We start from the raw sequence: 21,012 nt of genomic DNA, 5'->3' as shown, positions 1-21,012 counted from the left end.
CTCAGCATATAAATTAATAGTATGAGGCATTTTTGCAGAGTCCTTAGGCTTGAATGAGCTCTTGGGAGTGAGAAGAGCATTGACCAGAGGAGAGCTCCTTAAACTACTTAATCTAGCCAAGACAGCATATCTGATGCTGCCATGATTCCTGCCTCTTGAAGTACTAGCTGCTAATGGTAGTCAAAGGATATTATAGGCTGCCACAAAATCATCAAGCTGTGATACTCTGCTGTTGCACTGCAATATTTACATTGTGGCATTGCATCAGTAGGTAATGCCAATATCACAATGCAACATCAGAGCATCATATGTTAGTTATTTGGTGACCTTTTTATTCTTTGGAGTAGGGTGTGTGTGTGTGTGTGTGCGTGCATGCACGCGTGCAAGCATTCCGTGCAAAGCGGCATTAGCAGCGACTTACTCAAAGGAACACCGTCAACTGAAAAAAAATCACACTTTCGTCTGAAATTTTTACCAGCTACCCTTGTTAGGAGTAATCCCTCAGTGACCATTGCCAAAAGTTTAGAGAGAAAATATTTGGGTTTGGATTTTTTAAGCTATACTGTATGCACTTGTCAGCATTCTGTGTATTGTTAATTTAATTATTTCCTCTGTAGTAAAGTCCCAATCATCTTTGTGGGGAAAGGCATTCACAAGCTCATACCCCCATGGATCTGATTGTAATATCAGGGCTTTTGTCTGTTTTCCTTATGGTTTGTGTGAATCTTTCACACAGTGATAAAGGACAAAAAGTTATTAAAAGAAAATTTTAAAACACCTGAAACCACAAAAATAGTAGGCCCAGAGTCAGCTGTAGAACCTGAATTTACTTTTAACTCTTTTGTTTTAAACCTGACCAGATTTTTCCTTTCCAAGTATGGAACAGTAGAGATCACTCAAATATATTTTAGATGCTCTGCTCTGCCTTTTTTGACTTTTTATGTGAGGGCATATGGGTTATTTTAATAATTGATTTAGGTTTATAAATCATATGGCCATTTGCCACATGTAGCATATCTTCCTTTTTTTTTTGTAGTTGATCTGTATTATTTTCAAGCAAATCTAAATGTGATATTACAGCTTTGTTAGTTGTCATGAGAGGGCAGCAAGAAAAAAACTTCATGTGTTTCTATACAACTATTGGATTTAAGCATTATTGTACTTTATGCTAAATATATTAATTGTAGCATCGCTGGGAAAAAAAATAGCTTGCCTGCCTGATAACACAAGTGACAAGAGAGGATAATCTGTGGACATGTTTTATATTTTTGATTTAGCCTGATACAGTATTTAGTAATCGTAATGTCTGTTTGATGACATAAGAAGATTTTGTCAGCCAGTGATTTCAGAGAGGTCATGGTTTAAGGCCTTGATCCAGTAAAACAGTTAATCCTCTTAAGTATTTGAGGAGTTCCATTGACTTCAATAGGGCTACCCACATGTTTAAGTGCTTTTTTGGGCCTGATCCTGCACTCTGTGAGGTTAATGAAAAGATTCCCGTTGGCTTCTGTGGGCTTTGGATCAGGCTCTGAAAGAGAAACAGGCAAGGCTGGGTTTTATTGTTATTTTAGTTTTATTTGGAAGCTGCTGCTCAGGGATCAGTCTGAGCCTTATCCAGCAGAGCATTTAAGCATTTGTGAATGTGAAATGTTTTGCTGGGTCTGGGAGCTCAGTACCTTGCAGGATTAAATCCTAGCATAACAATCCACTTACTTTGGCAAGAAAATCAACTCTCTTATTTACATGTCTTCTAACTTTTTCCCCCCAAAACAGGTATTGCACTTTACCCAGGCAAGGCTCAGCTGCTTAGCTGCAAGCATCATTACTATGATCACATTCCACCTCTGATAAACCCAGGTCATCCAGGAGAAATTGAGTGCACCACTCAGAGAATCAACTACACAGATCCTTTTACTAATCAAACCATGGTAATAATTAAAAAGACAAAGGAACAGAGTTCACTGGATGCAATATTTTTGTACACTTCAGCATTCTAAAGTAACAGTCTATACTGTAACCAGGAACCACTGTGAAAGACATCAATTGGCTTATTTTATTGTAGCTGCTCAGATAGCTGATCAATGTGAGTGTCATAAGAATATGAAAGGAATGGAACAGAATAGATATTTTTGACAGTGCAATTTTTGGTTCATTTCTTATAAAATCAAAACTGGCATGTAAGGTTAGATTGTGAGCGAAATTCAATTTGTTGAATCCTAATTCAGTTGAAAGCAGGAGAAGATTTTTCCACTGACTTTCAGTTGGAGGAAGATTGGTTCTTATATTCCCTTTGTACATATTCCATATGTGGATTACATACTATATTATGATGTTATATTTACCAAACTTGCAGGAATCTTCATGTGAATTTGGCACCTAACTAAACTGATTAGAATTAGGAAGGCACACTGAATATCAAGTGAACCAAGATCGATGATACTCATTGTGAAAAGGAATTGAGTTGTAGTCCACTCTAATTTGCTGCATGTATAAGAACAATTTTGATCATATTTAGATAATTTTTATTTAAAAACATGCTGTAATATGCAGTTGAAGTGTAAAATTGTTTTACATGTTAATTTACTTTTTTTAAAGCAATCTATGTAAACACTACATCATGCTAACCATTTTTCCACTTCTTTACTTTTCCCATGGGCTTTCCACTTCTTTCTGGGGAGCCTTTGCTCTTAAATAAATATGTTGGGTTCAACTGTCATGTGTTCTCTCTCTGTCTTTGTTATGATTGCTTGCTTCAGTGTGCTAAAATCCTGTATTTTCTGTTGCACGTATTAGATACTTTTTAAGAATCTTGATGATTCTGTATTCTCTGATCTTGCATTTGACTCAATGCCAGTGGTCTCCAACCTTTTTAAGCACAAGATCACTTTTTGAATTTAAGTGCAATCCAGGATCCACCTCAAACCCAAATACCCTTGCCCTGTCTCCTTCAGGTCTCTTTTTCAAGGCTCTGCCCCTGTTCACTACGTCCTCCCTCCCTCCCCATCTACCTTTCCTTTCAGGCAGGGGCAGAGGGTGGGAATATAGGATCTGGCCTTGGGCTAAAGATTTTGGAGTGATAGCAGGGCTCTGAGCTAAGCCTGGGGCAGGGAATTGGGGTGCAGGAGGGGTTTCAGGTTGCAGGCTCTGGGAGGGAGTTTGGATCCATGGGTCTCAGGGCTAGGGCAGGGACTTAGGGAGGTACATAATTGGGGCAGGGATTCGGAGCTGGCTCCATCTGGACACTGCTTACCTCAGTTGGCTTCTGCCTGGGGTGCAGTGGGGCTAAGGCAGGCTTGGCCCTGCACCACTCTCAAAAGCCCTGTGGTACTCCGTTCTGTGGAGACAGAATACAGGGTGGGAGGGGGCTCCCTTACATCACCCGCCCCCCTTCCCTGCTCTGCACAGCCAGGGGGAGGCAGTTCCAAGGCAAAGGGCAGAAGCTGCGCAGCAGTGCGGGGAAGAGGCAGCTGAAGTGTCTCTTGGCCAAACCGGTCAAGATCACCTGTCAGAGGCTTCAAGATCTACCAGTAGAACCCGATCTACTGGTTGGTGACCACTGCTCCATGCTATCAGACCACTATGGGAATTCTTCTGCAAGCAACAAATTGCAAGATATGGGCTCTATATTGTTCATGCTGTCTGGTATGGAACTTAACATACAATATTATGTTTTCTCTGCTAAAATTGGGGTTCGTCAGATACATCTGATGAAGTGGGTTCCAACCTGTGAAAGCTTATGCCCAAATAAATTTGTTAGTCTTTAAAGTGCCACAAAACTCCCTGTTGTTTTAGCACAGGTATGGCTCCTTGAACTGAGACCCGCACCTCCAGCTTGAAGTGTAGACCTACTTCCAGACTTCTAAGAGCTAAAAATTATAGATTCACAGATACTAAGGTCCGAAGGGATTGTAATAATATAACCTGATCTCCTATGCAACATAGATCATAGAACTTCACCCTGTAACTTCTGCATCATGTCTAATGACTAATGAAAGTAGAGCTTTTAAAAAGACATCTAACCTTGATTTAAAGAATTCAAAGAACTTCCACATCTATGTTGCAAAGTGAAGGTGTGATCATAGCATGGATAGGCATACCTGAGTTAGCTTTAATTCAGTTAGCTAGTTTGGACAAGAAAAACAGCCTGGACACAGTGGCTTAGGCTTCAGCATGGGCGAGCCTTCCAGAGACCTAAAGTGCATGCTTGGTTTGCTGGCCCATGTTACCACATTTATGCTGCTGCTTGACCCATGTTAGCAAAATTAAAGCTATCATGAGTATGGTATCTGTACCATGATCACACCTTCACTTTGCTGAGTATGTACACCCTTAATCAGCAAGTAGAAATTTAAGTATGCTCTGGCATTCTCCCTGGATAGCTTAATTGATGTGTACTTACCCAACACATGAAAAACTCTATGTTCACTAGGTTTTTGTCATGCATTAGTGACACATGGCAAATTCACTGACAGGAAATGAGAATTCCTTTACGTTTTTTATAGTTCCATCAACAATTTTTTTTCTCTTTCTATAGAAACATGCTTTGATTGTCCAAGGACCTCGAGATGTGAAGAAAAAGGAATTGGTGTTTTTGCAGTTCCATTTAAATGAAACTGACCAGGATTTCAGTGCAATAAATTATCTTCTGTTCTCTTCTTTTCAGGAATTCCTCAACAGGTATGCACAAGAATAAAAGGTGTGGTCTAGCAATACACTGCAAGAATGCAGTGTTACTAGTAGAATGACAGTAGGGCTTCTTGTTTCTGACTTCTGTTTTTAGTGATTTTAGGTGTGTGTTTGGCCTAGCCTAGTGCACTTTCATGCCTTGGAAAAATTGATCTCTAGTCATTAATATTAATGGTGACTAAAAATGTTAAGCTGTGGAAATGATTTCTGGTGGCAAAAATCGCCTTTGATCAATGTTGCCATTACTCATCACTTGACTTTTGGCCGGCCAGTATATTTGATGCTCACACTTGCTAACTGCAGTCTGTGCTGCTCATGTGGATGACCTGGAAGCGAGTCTCAGTGGATAGCACAACTGAAAATACATTTTAAAGAATTTCTTGTTTTTCTATTTTTATTTCTGTTGGAGGATTTAAAATCAAATCAATTATTAAAAAGTTAAACTCAATGACTTTTTGTTTGAAAACTTTATCAGTTACTGAAGACCCTCGTACAAGGCTCTACAAACTGATTCACCTGTTTGGGTGGGATTTTCAAAGGCACTCCGTATCAGACAAATTTTACTTCCATTGAAGTGAAGGATAAAATTCCTGCAGCGCAGCAGCTGGGAACAAGCCTGACTTGTGCTAGTGGGGCTCATGCCGGTATGACACACATAGTTGCGTATACACTTGCTTTGATATTGTGGTGTGGGCTGTAATTGGATTATGGGTACATACCTACACGCATCTCCCCTCCCCCGCTCAATAGCTTAAGCTGCAGCCTGAGCTGCAATTTCTACTCCTCACTTTTTAGTGCATTGGCATGAGTCCTGCTAGCAAGAGCCTGCAGACCCAGGCAGAGAAGCTCATTCCCAGCTGCAGGGTAGCCAGATTCCCACTGACTGCTGGGGAAGTAGAATTAATCTAACAATACTGAGCATTTTGAAACTCTGAACCTTGTATTTGAACCTCTCTTGCATGTGGTGGGGGTGGGTGGCTTTATTTGTATTGTGTCGTTGCATTTAGTTAAATGACTCAGTTCTGCTGCTCTCTCTGGCCCTGATGCAAAGCCCTCTGAAGTCACTGGGAGCCTGCCTTTCTGGTTTCAGTAGGTCCAAATCAGGCCCTAAACTGGGAAACCAGGTAATGTTCTCAGATGGAGAAAGATGAGCAGAACTGAGAAAACCACACACACACGGATTATGGTGATAGCCAGTCCTGTGAGGCAGCGAGGGGAAAATAAGACTTTTAGTATTATTAGCCTCATCATTTATATTTCAATAGCATCTAGACACCTCAGCCAAGTTGGGGCCTGATTGGAAAGCAGCCAGTACAGCCATAGAACAGATGTATAAAAGGGCTTAAATTGTAGGTGCTTTTTGGTAACGTGACTGATTTTCTGAATTTTTTTCACAAAGCATTTGTCTTTCAATAAGAGGGGAAAAAACTGGCTTCTGTAATAAATATTGGTCTTCTATAATCTATCTTAGAGCTAGGACATCCCAGAAAGTATCACTGTCCAGGTATTTAAAATATACTACAGCTTGGACCTCCCAAAATGGGACTCCCTCATCTGGCAACATGCGTGGTCCCGAAGGATCATGTATGTTCCTGGACCAGGGACTCCTGGCTGGAAGCCCCAGTGGCAAGAGGGCTGGTGGCTCAGAGCTCAATGGGGTTGGGGTTGGGACCAGCGCCGGAGCCCCAGTAGCACAGCAAGGAGCCCCAGGAGCAGGGCTGGGGACATGGCAGTCTCGGCAGCTGCGGTAGCGGGGCTGGAGCTGGAGATGCAGCAGCCGTGGTAGCCCCAATAGTGGGGCCAGGGATGTGGCAGCCCTGATCATGGGACTAGGGCCAGGGCAGTCTAGGCTGCCTGGGTCATGGCAGCACGGCGAGGGAGGGGGAGAATGGGTGGGAAAGGCGTGGCTGGGGCTAGCAATGGGGAGGGAGATGGTCTGGGGAGCGGGTAGCAGGGGACCTCCTCTGGTCTGGCAAATTCCCTCGTTTGGGACTGTTAGGTCCCGAGGGTGTTGGACCAGAAAGATCCAACCTGAATTGATATTTCAGTGCAAAAAAACATGCTGTGTAGCTTTCACTATAAACTGAACTTGGCACGAATCATCCTCTTCAGTTTGCTTTCTCTTTCTAGTTTTTTGTATTCTTTGTTGCTGCCTTGGTAGCTACCGTATGGAGTCACAGTCTACCAGTTGTGTAATGCCTAGCTCTTGCCGACAGCATACAAAGTCTGAATACTGGCACTTCCAGATGCCTGCCCTTTTTGTGCCATATTCAGGCTGTGTAAAGGTAGATATGTGTCCAAGTACATAGTCAGGAACTGCTTAATAATGAACACCATAAAGAATACCAGTGCATGGCAGGATTTAAGCACAGGTTACATAATGGCAGGAGATGAGAGCTAGAATATAGGCACAGCAGCTGGGAATTGTGTTTGAGGATCCTACAGCTTGGTGCAGTCTTGCTGTAAATAAGCAGATGAGAAGTGACATATTGCAAACAGGTGTGTGCTAACAGGGAGTTTAGAGAGGGAGTTCTCCAGGTAAATGGGAAGTAGATACAGGACTCTTGAGGAAAGTGGCTGTCTGCAGTGTGTGTTGTGTTTGTGGCTTTCTTGCTGTGTGCTGAGCTTGTGTTTGTGAGTGAGGCTTTTTTCCCGCCCTTCCTTTTCCCCCTCCACCTCCCCTTCACGGAATGTGTGCTGTGACTGGCAGGTGGAAACTATTGGCGTCTAATTGAAGTTTGAATTTTAGAAGCCTCTGTTGATTGGCTGAGCCTTGGTAAGGAGAGGGACTTTCAGGCACTCCAGGGCTTTCTAAAGCAGTGAGCAAGTGACCAAGGAGCTTGCGAACAGGACAGCAGATATGGATGGTGATAGGTTTGCTGTTGTTACCTGCACAGCGTGTGCCATGTTTGTCTTCCACCCAGAAGAAAGAACAGATTTAATCTGCACTAAGTGCAAGCTGGTTGCCATTTTGGAAGAAAAAATTAGAGGACTGGAGGCCCAAGTGTCGACCCTCTGCTCGATCAGAGAAGATGAAGACTTCCTCGATAGATGACAGCGTTTAATCCTGCAAGCACGGCAGGCGGAAGAGCCAGAGAGGGCAGGAAGAGAACTCGCAGCATGTAACTTCTGGAAGGGGAAAAAGGCCAGCACAGGAATCCCCCAATGCTATAGAGGTAAGTAATCGCTTTCAGGCTCCCTCCACAGGCTCTGCGGTGGTGAATGCTTTGGAAGGGACCTCCAAAGGAAGAAACTAGAAAGGAACACCATCTACTAGAAGGCATGGGATGTGTAGTCCTAGGGATGGGGGTTCCATGACCACCACCCCCAAAAGAAGAGAACAAGTGGTGGTGGTCAGGGACTCCCTCCTAAGAGGGACTGAGTCATCCATCTGCCATCCGGACCTGGAATCTTGAGAGGCGTGCTGCTTACCGGGAGCTCGAATTCGAGATCTGACTGAGAGGATTACAAAACTGATCAAACCTTCGGATCGCTACCCCATCCTGCTTCTCCATGTGGGAACTAACGATATGGCCAAGAATGACATTGAGCGGGTCACTGCGGATTATGTAGCACTGGGAAGAAGAATAAAAGAATTCGGAGCACAAGTGGTGTACTCATCCATCCTCCCTGTTAAAGGGAAAGGACTGGGTAGGGATCGTCGAATAGAGGAAGTAAATGCGTGGTTGCGCAGGTGGTGTCGCAGAGAGGGCTTTGGTTTCTTCGACCATGGGACCCTGTTCTAAGCACAAGGATTGTTAGGAAGAGATGGGATCAGCCTAACCAAGAGAGGAAGGAGCATCTTTGTGGGCAGGCTTGCAAACCTAGTGAGGAGGGCTTTAAACTAGGTTCATTAGGGGACGGTGACCAAAACCCTGAGGGGAGTGGGACAGTCGGATACCGGAAAAAAATGCAAAGAGGAACAAGCAAGAAAGGAGGACCCCTGATTCGAATGGAAAAGATAGGGAGATCAACTGGTTATCTGAGGTGTTTGTACACTGTGAGAAGCCTGGGCAACAAACAGGAAGAACTAGAGGCCCTGGCCCAGTCCAAGAAATATGATTTAATTGGGATAACAGAGATTTGGTGGGATGACTCGCATGACTGGAGCGCTGTCATGGAAGGATATAAACTGTTCAGGAAGAACAGGCAGGGGAGAAAAGGAGGAGTAGCACTATATGTAAGAGAGCACTATGATTGCTCAGAACTCCAGTATATAGAGGCAGAGAAACCTAATGAGAGTCTATGGGTTAAATTTAGAGGTACAAACAATAGCAGTGATGTTGTGGTTGGTGTCTACTACAGGCCATTGAATCAGGTGGATGAGGTAGATGTGGCTTTCTTTGGACAACTGAGAGAAGCTTCCAAATATCAGGGCCTGATTCTCATGGGGGACTTTAATCACCCTGACATCTGTTGGGAGACCAATACGGCAGTACACATGCAATCGAGGAAGTTTTTTGGAGAATCTTGATGATAACTTCTTGGTACAAGTGCTGAAGGATCCGACCAGGGGCTATGTGCAGCTTGACCTGCTGCTCACAAACAGGGAGGAACTAATAGGGGAAGTAGAGGTGGGTGACAACCTGGAAAGCAGTGATCATGAGATGGTAGATTTCAGGATCCTGACCAAAGGAATAAATGAGAGTAGTAAAATACACACCTTGGACTTCAGAAAAGCAGACTTTGACTCCCTCAGAAACCTCAAGGGCAGAATCCCCTGGGCTGCTAACAGGAAGGGGAAAGGAGTCCAGGAGAGCTGCCAGTATTGGCAAATGTCATTGAGGAGCCTTCAGCCATTATCTTTGAAAAGTCGTGGCGATCGGGAGGGGTCCTGGATGACTGGAAAAAGGCAAATGTAGTACCCATCTTCAAAAAAGGGAAGAAGGACAATCCAGGGAACTAAAGGCCGGTCAGTCTTACCTCGGTTCCTAGAAAAATCATGGAAGGGATCCTTAAGGAATCCATTTTGAGGCACTTGGAAGAGAGGAAAGTGATCAGGAATAGTCAGCATGGATTCACGAAGGGCAAGTCATGCCTGACCAATCTGAGTAGCTTCTATGATGAGGTAACTGGCTCTGTGAACATGGGAAAGTCAGTGGATGTGATATACCTTGACTTTAGCAAGGCTTTTGATATGGTCTCCCACAATATTCTTGCTAGCAAGTTAAGGGAATGTGGATTGGATAAATGGATGGTAAGATGGATAGAAAGCTGGCTAGAAGGCTTAGACAAATTGGAGGATTGGGCCACAAGAAATCTGTTGAGGTTCAACAAGGAAGAATCCGAAGCATTGTTACAGGCTGGGGACCAACCAGCTAAGTGGTAGTTCTGCAGAAAAGGACTTGGGGATTACAGTGGATGAGAAGCTGGATATGAGTCAGCAGTGTGCCCTTGTAGCCAAGAAGGCCAATGGCATATTAGGTGGATTAAGAGGAGCATTGCCAGCAGATCCAGATACATGATTATTTCCCTTTATTCGTCTCTGGTGAGGCCACATCTGGCATGTTGTGTCCCGTTCTGGGCCCCCCGCTATAATAAGTTTGTGGACTCATTGGAGAGGGTCCAGCGGAGGGCAACCAAAATGATTAGGGGGCTGAAGCATATGACCTATGAAGAGAAGCTGAGGGATTTGGGTCTGTTTAGTCTGCAGAAGCGAAGAGTGAGGGGGGATTTGATAGCAGCCTTCAACTTCCTGAAGGGAGGTTCCAAAGAGGATGGAGAGAGGCTGTTCTCAGTAGTGACAGATGGCAGAACAAGGAGCAATGGTCTCAAGTTGTGGTGGGAGAGGTCCAGGTTGGATATTAGGAAAAACTATTTCACTAGGAGAGTGGTGAAGTACTGGAATGGGTTACCTAGGGAAGTAGGGGAGTCTCCATCCCTAGAGGTGTTTAAGTCTCGGCTTGACAAAGCCGTGGCCGGGTTGATTTAGTTGGGATTGGTCCTGCCTTGGGCAGGGAGCTGGACTTGATGATTTTCTGAGGTCTCTTCCAGCTCTATGATTCTATGAATCTATGATTTGCTTAATCAATGGGAAAGGGGCAAGTTGCTCCCTTCTAAAGAAGTTGCCTGCTGCCCCACTTTGCTCTCGGCACTGGAAGGCACCAGAGTGTAAAAGCAGATAACGGTAATGGTGCTGAGGGCCCCTCAGAAGCTTTCAGCTGTATGGTGCCTTTTCCTGTGGGGTGGGGGAGAGAACCTGCACTGTCCTTCCATGGCAGCAGCAGGCCTGTGCCTTGGGGCTGGTTCCAACTGCTGTAATATGGTGCACAGAGCTATGTGGCAACACACTGCAGCGCCACTCACTCCTAGTTGGTCCAGCTGCTCCTCCATGATGATGGGCAGAGGCCAGGCCAAACTTGCATGGCATTGTGATCCCATCCACTGTCTTATCATGCCTGCAGAGGGAGTTATCACTGCCGGGCCCCTCTGGAGTGGGCTTACTTTGTTCTCCTGCTCACCATCAGTGGCCCATTTCACTTTTCCCCCTGTTGCAAAATGTGACTAAAGGGCCTTGTGTGTCCATTTACAGAAGGAAGGCAAGTGGGATTTGGCACTATTAACAACGTTACAATCCTTTAGTAAATGCGGCTGTCTGAGTTCAGTTAGATTGGTAAACAGTCTTTGCACAAGCAAGGGTTCTAGTGGGAGGTTGGGTTTAAATGAATTTTGGGTAATTATCTGTTTTATAACTTTGTGTCAATTAAACTCAGCATGAATAATTTATTTTATGATTTGGTTCCACCCCGCCCCCCCCCCCCAATTTTGCATGTACTATATATTTCTGCCTTAGTAACCTACAGTTCGCTACAATATTGAGAGCCTTTAGAAATGAAGTGAATTGAATAATTGAAGAGTCCAAGCTTGACCATGAAATGAATCTAAGCACCTTGTGGATTCATATGTGGAATGCACTTGCTTTGATTTAGACGTTGACTGGAAATCTGACTACTTGTCTTAAGCACATACCCTGTTTAAATAATTTTCATACAATTCACTCCCCTTCCTCCAATTACTGAGTTTGGACTCTGAATGCAACTGACACAGAAATCAGCCCTCAGATGTTTATAAAATATCCTTTGTTTTACATCTGTGCATCACGTATATGGTCTCTTAAATTGTAGTTATTAGCATCTGCCCAATTTTGTTAATATCCACTCACTGTAATGTTAGGTGTTTCTCATTATCAACGACATGCACAATAGTTCACAGAAAGCGACTCCTGTTAAAGACACTGTGCACACTGATATCTGACTTGGGCTCATTGGTTAACCGTCATAGTTACACATGGGCTCCCAGTATGTGTGGAGAGTTGGCTTAAAAGCTGGCTGCCTGCACTCCTCAGTTCCCAATGAGCCGCCTGACCCTCTGCGTGTAAACATGTAATGGCTGAAATTTTCAGTAGTTACACAGTTACTTAATTAAACACATTTTAACATCCCTAGTCTGATGGGTTGTATCATAGATTGTCTATATGCATTCCTATGCCATGCTAGAGCTAGATTTCATATTGCTTTGGAGAATAACTGATCAGCTGCTGTGAAATGTTCTTTGTTCTTAGGGTCTCTTGTCATCTATGAAAGTGATTCATAGCCCTTGAAGACAGTGGAAAGACTCCTATTGACTTCTTTGGGTGTAGATCAGGAGCTATATGATTGTCTTTAGACAGAAATCCCATGGGATGGTGTTAGTCTTTATTATATATTGTATGCCCTTTGTGACGGGGTGTCCTTACCCCACACTTTCCACTCTGCCATGCCGGCCCGGTATGGGGCGCCACGAGCGGGACCACACGCATGCACGGCGTATTCAGCAGCTGCAGCTCAGCTGTGGGAGGGGGCCGACTGGAAGAGAGTCAGGGAAGGCAGGGCAGATTGGCACGCATGAGCAGAGGCACACGAAGTGGCTGATCAGCTGGGAGAGCAGAGGATAAAAGGCGTAGGTGCGGCGTGGGTAGAGGGGGGTGCAGCCGGAGACAAGGTGGAAGTTTCAGAATGGACAGGGTTCGGAGAGACTGGCAAGTAAAGGCACAGAGAGAGGAAGCAACCCAGGGCAGGGTAATTGGAGTCCCGAGGGCTGGCGAGTTTCGGCGGAACGCCCCACCAGCCAGACCAGACAACAAAAGGTCTGTGTCCTTAGGGCCCTAGGCTGGGGTCTGTGAGTGAGGGCGGGCCAGGACCCCCCTCTCCTTCTGCAACCGCTGTAACCAACGGTGGAAGCAATTCTGTTTCATTGAGGAGAACTTAAGCTATTGACTTTGAACTAGAATAAGCAAAGACCCGGAAACTCACGACAGGGATTGCTGGTGGTGGGATAAAGGCCGGCTCAACGGGTGAGCCCACATCAAAAAGGGGTAAAGATGGTGGAGAATGTGGGCATTGTGTGACCCAAACCCCGGACAGAAAGGAGGATATAACTGCACGCGTGAGGTTTAAAAAAAAAAAAAAAAGATTTTTTTTGCTTTTTTTTTTTTTTTTTGGGTGTGTAAACTTGATTAATTGTTCCCCCGTTACAAGTACAGTTGCAGGACCACCAACATGGAACCTGCTAAAATGTTAGAGTGGATAGCCAAGACACAAAGACAGCACCAACAACAGCAAATGCAACTCATACAACAGCTAGTGGCACAAAATCAGGAACAACAGCGGCAGCTTGTGAGAGAATTAGCTGAACAACATCAAGCACAACAAGACCATTGGATGCAGCAGTACGGGCCACCGTGCCAAGAAAGCACTGGGATAGTTGGGAGTAACGAGGATGACAAGAACGGGGTCGCTCAGCTACTGGTGAGGTTAACCAAATTGGGTCCTGCAGATGACCCTGAGGCCTTTTTAATAACTTTTGAGCGGGTGGCCACTGCATCCCGTTGGCCCAAAGACCATTGGGCCACTTTATTAGCCCCTTACCTAACGGGTCAGGCACAGTTAGCCTACCGTAGCCTGAGTAATCAGGAAGCCGGGCATTATTACAAGGTAAAAGAGGCAATTTTAGACCAAATGGGGATCACGCTGGAAACCTACCGGCAACGATTCAGACAAGAACTGTATGCTCAGGGAGTAAGGCCTCGGGTGGTGGCCCAGAGATTAAGAGAATGGCTAGACCCAGACCAAAAGACAGGCACACAGGTAGCAGAAACAGTCATCCTGGAGCAATTCTTAAACATATTGCCCAGTGAGGGAGAGTGGTGGGTACGCAGACAAGCACCCCACAACCCTAAATGAGGCGGTCGCCTAAATAGACCACTAAGAGACTGCTGAGGCAGCCAAAGGGATAAGGAAGGTAGGAAGGGGAGGACCCCTCCCAAAGGGTGGGTGGTCAACTGCCATGGGTTCCAAAGGAAGCCCTGAAAGGGCCAGAGGACGGACAGGAGGGTGCAACAAGAGGAGGCTAACCCCGGCGTGGTCAGTGCCCCTGAAGGAATCCACAAGTGAGCAAGTTCCCAGGTGGTGGAAGGAGGACGGGGACCAGGAAAAGGTGGGCCGCCAAGAGGGGCCTGTTTTCATTGTGGTCAGGAAGGATACTTCCGAAAGGACTGTCCCTAAATGGACTACATGTATGCCCGAGCCCTAGCAGGAGAGGGGGTGGGACACGAGCAGGGACTGAGAAAAGTAGTGAGGATCTTGAAAGTCGGGGGGCAGCTAGTGGAAGCTAGACTCGGAATGTGGTCAGACACTCATACGAGAAGAGATGCTATTAGGAGACAAACCAAGGGGTCCGCCAGTACACATCCAGTGTGTACATGGCGACACCCACCCTGTCCCACAACATGGATCCACATGGAGGATGGACCACACGAAAGTTATGTTGTAGTAGCTCCAAAGTTACCATACCCGGTGATACTGGGCTGGGACTGGGAAGGGTTCACCCAAGTGATGGCAGAATGGAAAAATCCTGAAGGAAAAGAGGTCATGGTGGGAGAAAGCAACCGGCATGAAGAGAGAACAGGTAACCCCCAAGATGAAACCCAAGAACTGCGGGATCTTAACCAAACCAGAACCTGAGAAGTGACTGAAACCTTTTCAGGGCCCGAAGCCTGGGGAGGAGATTTTCTGCAGAAGCAGCGGGAGGACCCGGTATTCCAGAGAGCATGGGAAGAAGCCACCCGAAGCAATGAGCCAGAAAAGGGAGACTGAAGGCAGCAATCAAGTCCCTGATTTGAGGTATGTCGTGACCGACTCTATTGAGTTATGGAGGGAGTAGTCGACGCGGGTACCCTACGACAATTGTTAGTTCCCCAGAGATATCGCAGGCAGATCTTGGAGCTGGCCCATGCCAACCTGTGGGCGGGCCACCTTGCGTATGAAAAGACGGTGAGACGAATCCTACAACGGTTTTATTGGCCATGAGTGTGTAGGAGACAAAGGATTTTTGTGAGTCTTGCCCAGAATGCCAACCCCAAAGGGGTGCCCAGAGCTCCTCTAGTACCCCTCCTGGTGATCAGAATTCCATTTGAGTGGGTGGCACTGGACCTGGTAAGGCCGCTAGAAAACACTCAGATGGGGTATCGGTATGTTCTGGTGTTGGTGGATTATGCAACAAGATATCCCAAGGCCGTTCCTCTAAGGAATACTACCCACCCCTACCTTGGCCACTGAACTAGTAAAAATATTCTCATGGGTAGGGATATCTAAAGAGATACTAACAGACCAAGGTACTAATGTAATGGTAGCGGAGCTTTGTCGTCTGTGTTACCCCAAAAATATTCTCACTGGAGACCATCCAGGGTTACACTAGTATGGGTTTATTTCCACTAGGTAAAACTAAAGAGGAGAAAGCAGCCACCAAAAGTTTAAACTAAAGGAGATAGAACTCTCTCTCTCTCACAGACACAGACAAGCAAGCAAGCACACACCCCTCCATTCATTCACTCGTTCACACCCATTCATTCCTGCCCTCGGCACTCACACACTTACACAGACATATGGGTTGCAGAAGGAGCCAAGGCATGTGGATCCTGGAGAGTCTGTCTGCTCCTCATGGCTGAGGAAGCTGGTCAGGAAGAGAGACACTGGAGAGGAGCTTCTCAGGAGCAGGGGAAGGGAAAAGAGAGTCTCACATGTGCTCCTTCTCTTTATATAGTGTCTGAATGGCTCCTGTGACTCATTCACCTTGTCATCAGGGAGCATGCCCAGACTTCCCTTTATCCAGCAGGGAGCATGCCCAGACTGTGATGACTCATTGAAATGTGCTCCATTGTTCCAAGCTTTCTTCAAACACACTCTCTCCATTCACTCAGGGGAGAATGCAGCTTAGAGAAAGTTACAAGCAAGGTGGATGAGAGTTAAAAAGATTACAAAGTTGCAGTTTACAGTAAGTTTCTGAGAGTTACACAGATTACGAAGTTTGACAAAGATCACAATGAGTTGCAGTTTAAAACCTTAGACCTTACAGTTTGGTGTAGCTTTAAAAAATCCATGTATATAAATAAAGTAAGCTCACATTTTTATGGCTTTTTTTATGCAACAGTCTGTTGCGAATCAGAGCATTAAGAACGTTTGTCTACCACCCCCAGACAGACGGACTTGTGGAACAGTTTAATCGTACACTGAAAAGTATGTTAAGAAGGTTGTAGACCAGGATCCCAAAGAACAGGACAGGCTGTTACCGGCACTCCTGTTCGCAGTCAGGGAAGTACCCCAGGCCTCTACCGGGTTTTCCCCTTTTGAGCTGCTATATGGCCGTTAACCCAGAGGTATATTAGATATCATCAGGGAATAGTGGGAGGAACAGGAGGCAAGGGTACAGGGAACAGTACAGTATATATTAGAACTTCGAAAGATGCTACATACCCTGGGTGATTTTGTCAAGGCTAACTTGTTAGCTGCCCAGGAGAAACAGGCAGAGTACTATGATAGAAAGGCCATGCTACGAATCTTTAAACCAGGGGATAGGGTGCTACTCCGCCTGCCAACCCAAGAATCCAAATTATTTGCTAAATGGCAAGGCCCCTTTGAAATAGTAAGGTAAGTAGGGAAAGTAGATTACGAGGTACAAATGCCAGGAGGGCACAGAGAAATCAAGATAGACCACATTAACCTCTTAAATGAGTAGAAAGCCAGGACGGACTAATGGTAGACTGCTGGCCAAGGGAATTAAATCTGGGACTGGGAGGAGGAAGGGACACCACCCCTCCTAACCTACAGGTAGGCCGTGAACTAACACCAGAACAACAAGCAGAACTAAGAGAGCTGTTGAAAGAATTTCCCCAATTCTTAAACGAACGACCCGGACATACCACCGCGGCCTATCATCACATCCCAACGAGACCCGGTAAGACCGTGCGGGACCCAGTTCGTTCCCTGCTGCAAAAGATGTGGGAAATAGTTCGCGAGGAATTGCAGCGTATATTACGGAGGGGTGTAGTTGAGGAATCATTCAGTGACTGGAGAAGCCCCATAGTCCTCATCCCAAAACCTGATGGGTCAATGCGATTCTGCATAGACTTTCATAAAGTCAGTGCCATATCTCGATTTAACGCTTACCCCATGCCATGGGTAGATGAGCTATTAGATCGGCTGGGTAATGCACAGTATATATCGACCATTGACTTAACAAAAGGATACTGGCAGATTCCTCTCACCCCAGTATCGAAAGAGAAAATGGTGTTCTCCACACCCTTTGGCTTATACCAATTTGTTGGAATGCCATTCGGTTTGCAGGGAGCAGCCGCTACCTTTCAGAGGCTAATGGATAAATTGCTGCGTAGGCATGAGCCGTATGCTGCAGCCTACATAGACGACATCATCCATAGCGTCTCCTGTCCTGAACGCCTACAAAGAGTTAGGGCTGTCTTGAGAACCCTACATGAAGCGGGGCTCACAGCTAACCCCAGTAAATGCCACTTCAGGGAACAGGAGGTCACCTACAGTATACAGACAGTCCCCAGGTTACATGGATCCAACTTACATCGGATCCCTACTTACAAATGGGGTGAGGCAACCCCGCACTAGCTGCTTCCCCCCAGCAGACCAGGGAGACGCGAAGCTAGCGCCCCCCCCCCCCCCCCAGCAGACCAGGGAGACGCGGAGCGGCTTTTCTCAGCAGACACCTCAGCTTGAGAATAAAGAACTGAGGGAAGTGAGGTGTGGAAGAATAAAACTGAGCTCTGGAGAAATGTTTGGCTAGAGTTTCCCCTACAATATGTACCAGTTCCGACTTACATACAAATTCAACTTAAGAACAAACCTACAGTCCCTATCTTGTACGTAACCCGGGGACTGCCTGTACAGTCGGCCGAGAGAGGCTAAAACCCCTAGCTGATAAGGTAGGGACTCTTAAGAGATTACTGCCCTCCCACAACCAACAAACAGGTACGCCAATTCCTGGGACTTGCAAGCTACTATAGGCGGTTCGTGCCTGACTTCGCAACCTTAGCAGCGCCCCTAACAGACTTAACTAAAGGGACAGAGTACAAAGAGGGTAGTGTAGAGTGTGACGGAGCTTTCCGCGAGTTAAAGGAGCGCTTAACCCAAGCACCCGTGCTAATACCACCCGACTTTACAAGACTGTTCAACCTCCAAACAGATACCTCGGGAGTAGGATTAGGGGCGGTGTTATCACAGGAAAAAGAGGGCGAAGAACACCCTATAGTGTACATTAGCCGAAAATATTCCCTAGGGAATGCAAATACTCTACAATAGAGAAGGACGCCTTAGCTGTAAAATGGGCCATTGAGACGCTCCGCTATTATCTCCTAGGGTACATCTAGATTACAGGGTTTTGTCGACAGAAGTTTTGTCGACAGTATCTGTCGACAAAGCTTCTGTCGACAAAAAGCATCTAGACTACATTCAGTTCTGTCGACAAAGCAAGCTGCTTTGTCGACAAAACCCTGTAGTCTGGACACAACCCTAAGTGCAATAACACCTTCTGTCGACAGAACTCTGTTGACAAAAGGTGTTATGCCTCGTAAAATGAGGTTTACCAGCGTCGACAAAACTGCTGAGTTCTGTCGACGTTATGTCGACAGAACTCAGCGGTAGTGTAGACGCAGGTATAGTTTTGTCGACAAAAGTCTACTTTTGTCAACAAAATTCTGTAGTCTAGACACACTCCTAGGTGTGATCATGCTCCGTTGAGGTGGATACAAATCATGAAGGACACAAAAAATCATATAATGCAGTGGTACTTGGCTCTACAGCCATACTCCTTCACGGTAGCGCACCGCGCCATTAAACACCATAGGAACGCCGATTTTTTTTCAAGAATGGAACATGGGGAAGAAGAAGACTTAAGGGGGGAGGTGTGTGATGGGGTGTCTTTACCCTGCACTTTCCGCTTTGCCATGCCAGCCCTAAATGGGGCGCCACGAGTGGGACCACACGCATGCGCAGCGTATTTGGCGTCCGCAGCTCAGCTGCGGGAGGGGGCCGACTGGAAGAGAGTCAGGGAAGACAGGGCAGATCAGAGCATGCGCAGAGGCTCAGGGAGCTGCCAATCGGCTGGGAGGGCAAAGGATAAAAGGTGCAGGCACAGCATGGGTAGAGGGGGCTGCAGCCAGTGACAAGGCAGGAGTTTCAGAACGGACAGGGTTCAGAGAGACTGGCAAGTAAAGGGATGGGGAGAGGAAGCAGCCCAGGACAGGGCAATTGGAGGCCCGAGGGCTGGCGAGTTTTGGTGGACCAGACAGGAGAAGGTCTGTGTCTTTAGGGCCCTGGGCTGGGGTCCGTGAGCGAGGGCAGGCCCAGACCTCCCTCTCCCTCTGCAACCACTGTAACCAACGGTGGGACGATTCTGTTTCATTGAGGAGAACTTAAGCCATTGACTTTTAACTAGAATAAGCAAAGACCCGGAAACTCACGTCAAGGATTGCTGGTGGTGGGATAAAGGCCGGCTCTACAGGTGAGCCCACATCAAAAAGGGTACACCCATGTCTAATCTACAGCAGAATACAACATGGAAGGCTTCTGTAGGCCTCCATTATATCTGCAGATTTGTATCCCAAGTCTTGTGGTTAAGCAAGCATAATCTATGCTGACTGTCTCTACATGAGTTTAACCAGATTTCAGAATCACAGATGTTTGCTTGCTATGTGTTCTTTTGGCTCTTATAGAATGTATGCTATTTCTGGAACCTGAGCTGTTACTGGTTCTGCTATTGGTGTATGTGTGGTTTTAAGGTTGCTGTTGTGTGTGCCAGTGTTAATTGTAATGAGGAAAATTAAGGAAACATCTGCTTGTAAAAAGTGAAGCTAGAGAACTGGGTTTTTTTTCTTTCTTTATGATTTGTTTGCCCTCTGGGTTAAAAAGAAAGAAAATAAAACTTTATAGAAAATCTAGAAGGCAGGTAACATCTTAGCAAAGCTAAAAGAAAATTATTTCCTATATCTGTGGAGTTTCAAGATGAACAGCAGAATTAAATCATAATTGCCTCCTTGGGAATAAAAGCTGTACTATTCAGTGATCTAATTACAATTCACTGCTGGTCTCTTGTGCCTGCTTTGCCATCACAGATTGGTACAGATCAGTGAATTACAATAAAAAGGAATAAAACTTCTAAAAATATGGTCTTCCCATGTAATTAACTCTGTCTATTGTTTCTTAAGACTTGCTCATTTAAAAGACTCTTATGCTACAGCAATAGTAAAAGGAATCCACAGAAATTCGGTTCAATGCATTGGCATTTTTGGGCCAGAATCTTCTATCAGGATTTGCTAGTACAGACCCCTGAATGTGTGCCCTTTTGACTTCAGTGGGATTTAGGAGGGCTCCGGGTTCAAAGATCCTAATGCAAGATCAGTGCCTTAGTCATGAAATATTTTAGGCAGCATCCCATGTGTCTAGTGAAGGGATAGTCAGCGTCCAACTAGAGAAACCATAATAAGCAGGTGTATTATCACTGGAAGCATTGTCTGGTAGTTTAATCAAAATGCTGGCAGTTGGGAGAGCAATGTTTTGTGGCTTTGGCACTGGGCAAGCCACAACTGTATTGAGCTGCAGTTTTCTCATCTGTAAAGTAGGAAAGGTAATGTACATGGGAGAAGTTTGATAAATATTTGTAAAGTGCTTTGCAAGCCTCAGCTGCAGTGTGTTGTAGGAAGCGTATTATAAAAGCATTAACAGCAAGTTCAAGGTTTCAAAGTTGTAAGATGTAGAAGAGTTTAGTTGGCAAAATCTGAAGTTAGTGCCCACAGTGTGGGAAATGACACTTCTGAGCAGTAGGTTGGGAGTGCTGAGGGGCGCTCATTATTAGTGTTGTCTGATTGGCTACTTTCCCCACTTGTCAATGTCATAGGGAAGAGCATCCAGTCAGAGTTGCTGCAAGCAGAGCTCTCATCTCCTTCCTTCCCAAGCTGACACCTTTCACGCAGGAGCCAGGATCAGAAAG

General features: G+C 45.7%; 1 protein-coding gene and 1 long non-coding RNA gene across 8 annotated transcripts in view; one reads left to right on the top strand and one right to left on the bottom strand.

The window, feature by feature from the left end:
• PACC1 (proton activated chloride channel 1) overlaps positions 1-21,012 on the top strand; it is an 82,211-nt gene that overhangs the window by 37,251 nt on the left and 23,948 nt on the right. For 3 of the 7 annotated variants that reach the window (XM_075925158.1, XM_075925159.1, XM_075925156.1), the window contains 4 exons: positions 1,774-1,928; positions 4,535-4,677; positions 13,208-13,472; positions 14,710-14,846. In XM_075925158.1, the coding sequence (XP_075781273.1) occupies positions 1,774-1,928; positions 4,535-4,677; positions 13,208-13,472; positions 14,710-14,846 (700 nt within the window). The remainder of the gene's footprint in view (positions 1-1,773; positions 1,929-4,534; positions 4,678-13,207; positions 13,473-14,709; positions 14,847-21,012) is intronic. The other 4 variants (XM_075925163.1, XM_075925162.1, XM_075925161.1 and 1 more) reach the window with 2 other exon arrangements.
• On the bottom strand, positions 1,196-16,178 carry LOC142828015 (uncharacterized). The gene is made up of 3 exons (XR_012902916.1): positions 15,600-16,178; positions 3,251-3,334; positions 1,196-1,528 (listed from the first exon to the last, which is right to left on the bottom strand). It is a non-coding gene; the product is annotated as an uncharacterized LOC142828015 (long non-coding RNA).

The sequence above is a fragment of the Pelodiscus sinensis genome, chromosome 3 (genome assembly GCF_049634645.1).
Source record: "Pelodiscus sinensis isolate JC-2024 chromosome 3, ASM4963464v1, whole genome shotgun sequence".
Classification (NCBI taxonomy): Eukaryota; Metazoa; Chordata; order Testudines; family Trionychidae; genus Pelodiscus; species Pelodiscus sinensis.
The sequence above is the reverse complement of the archived record's forward strand: the minus strand, read 5'-3'. Positions and strand labels throughout refer to the sequence as shown.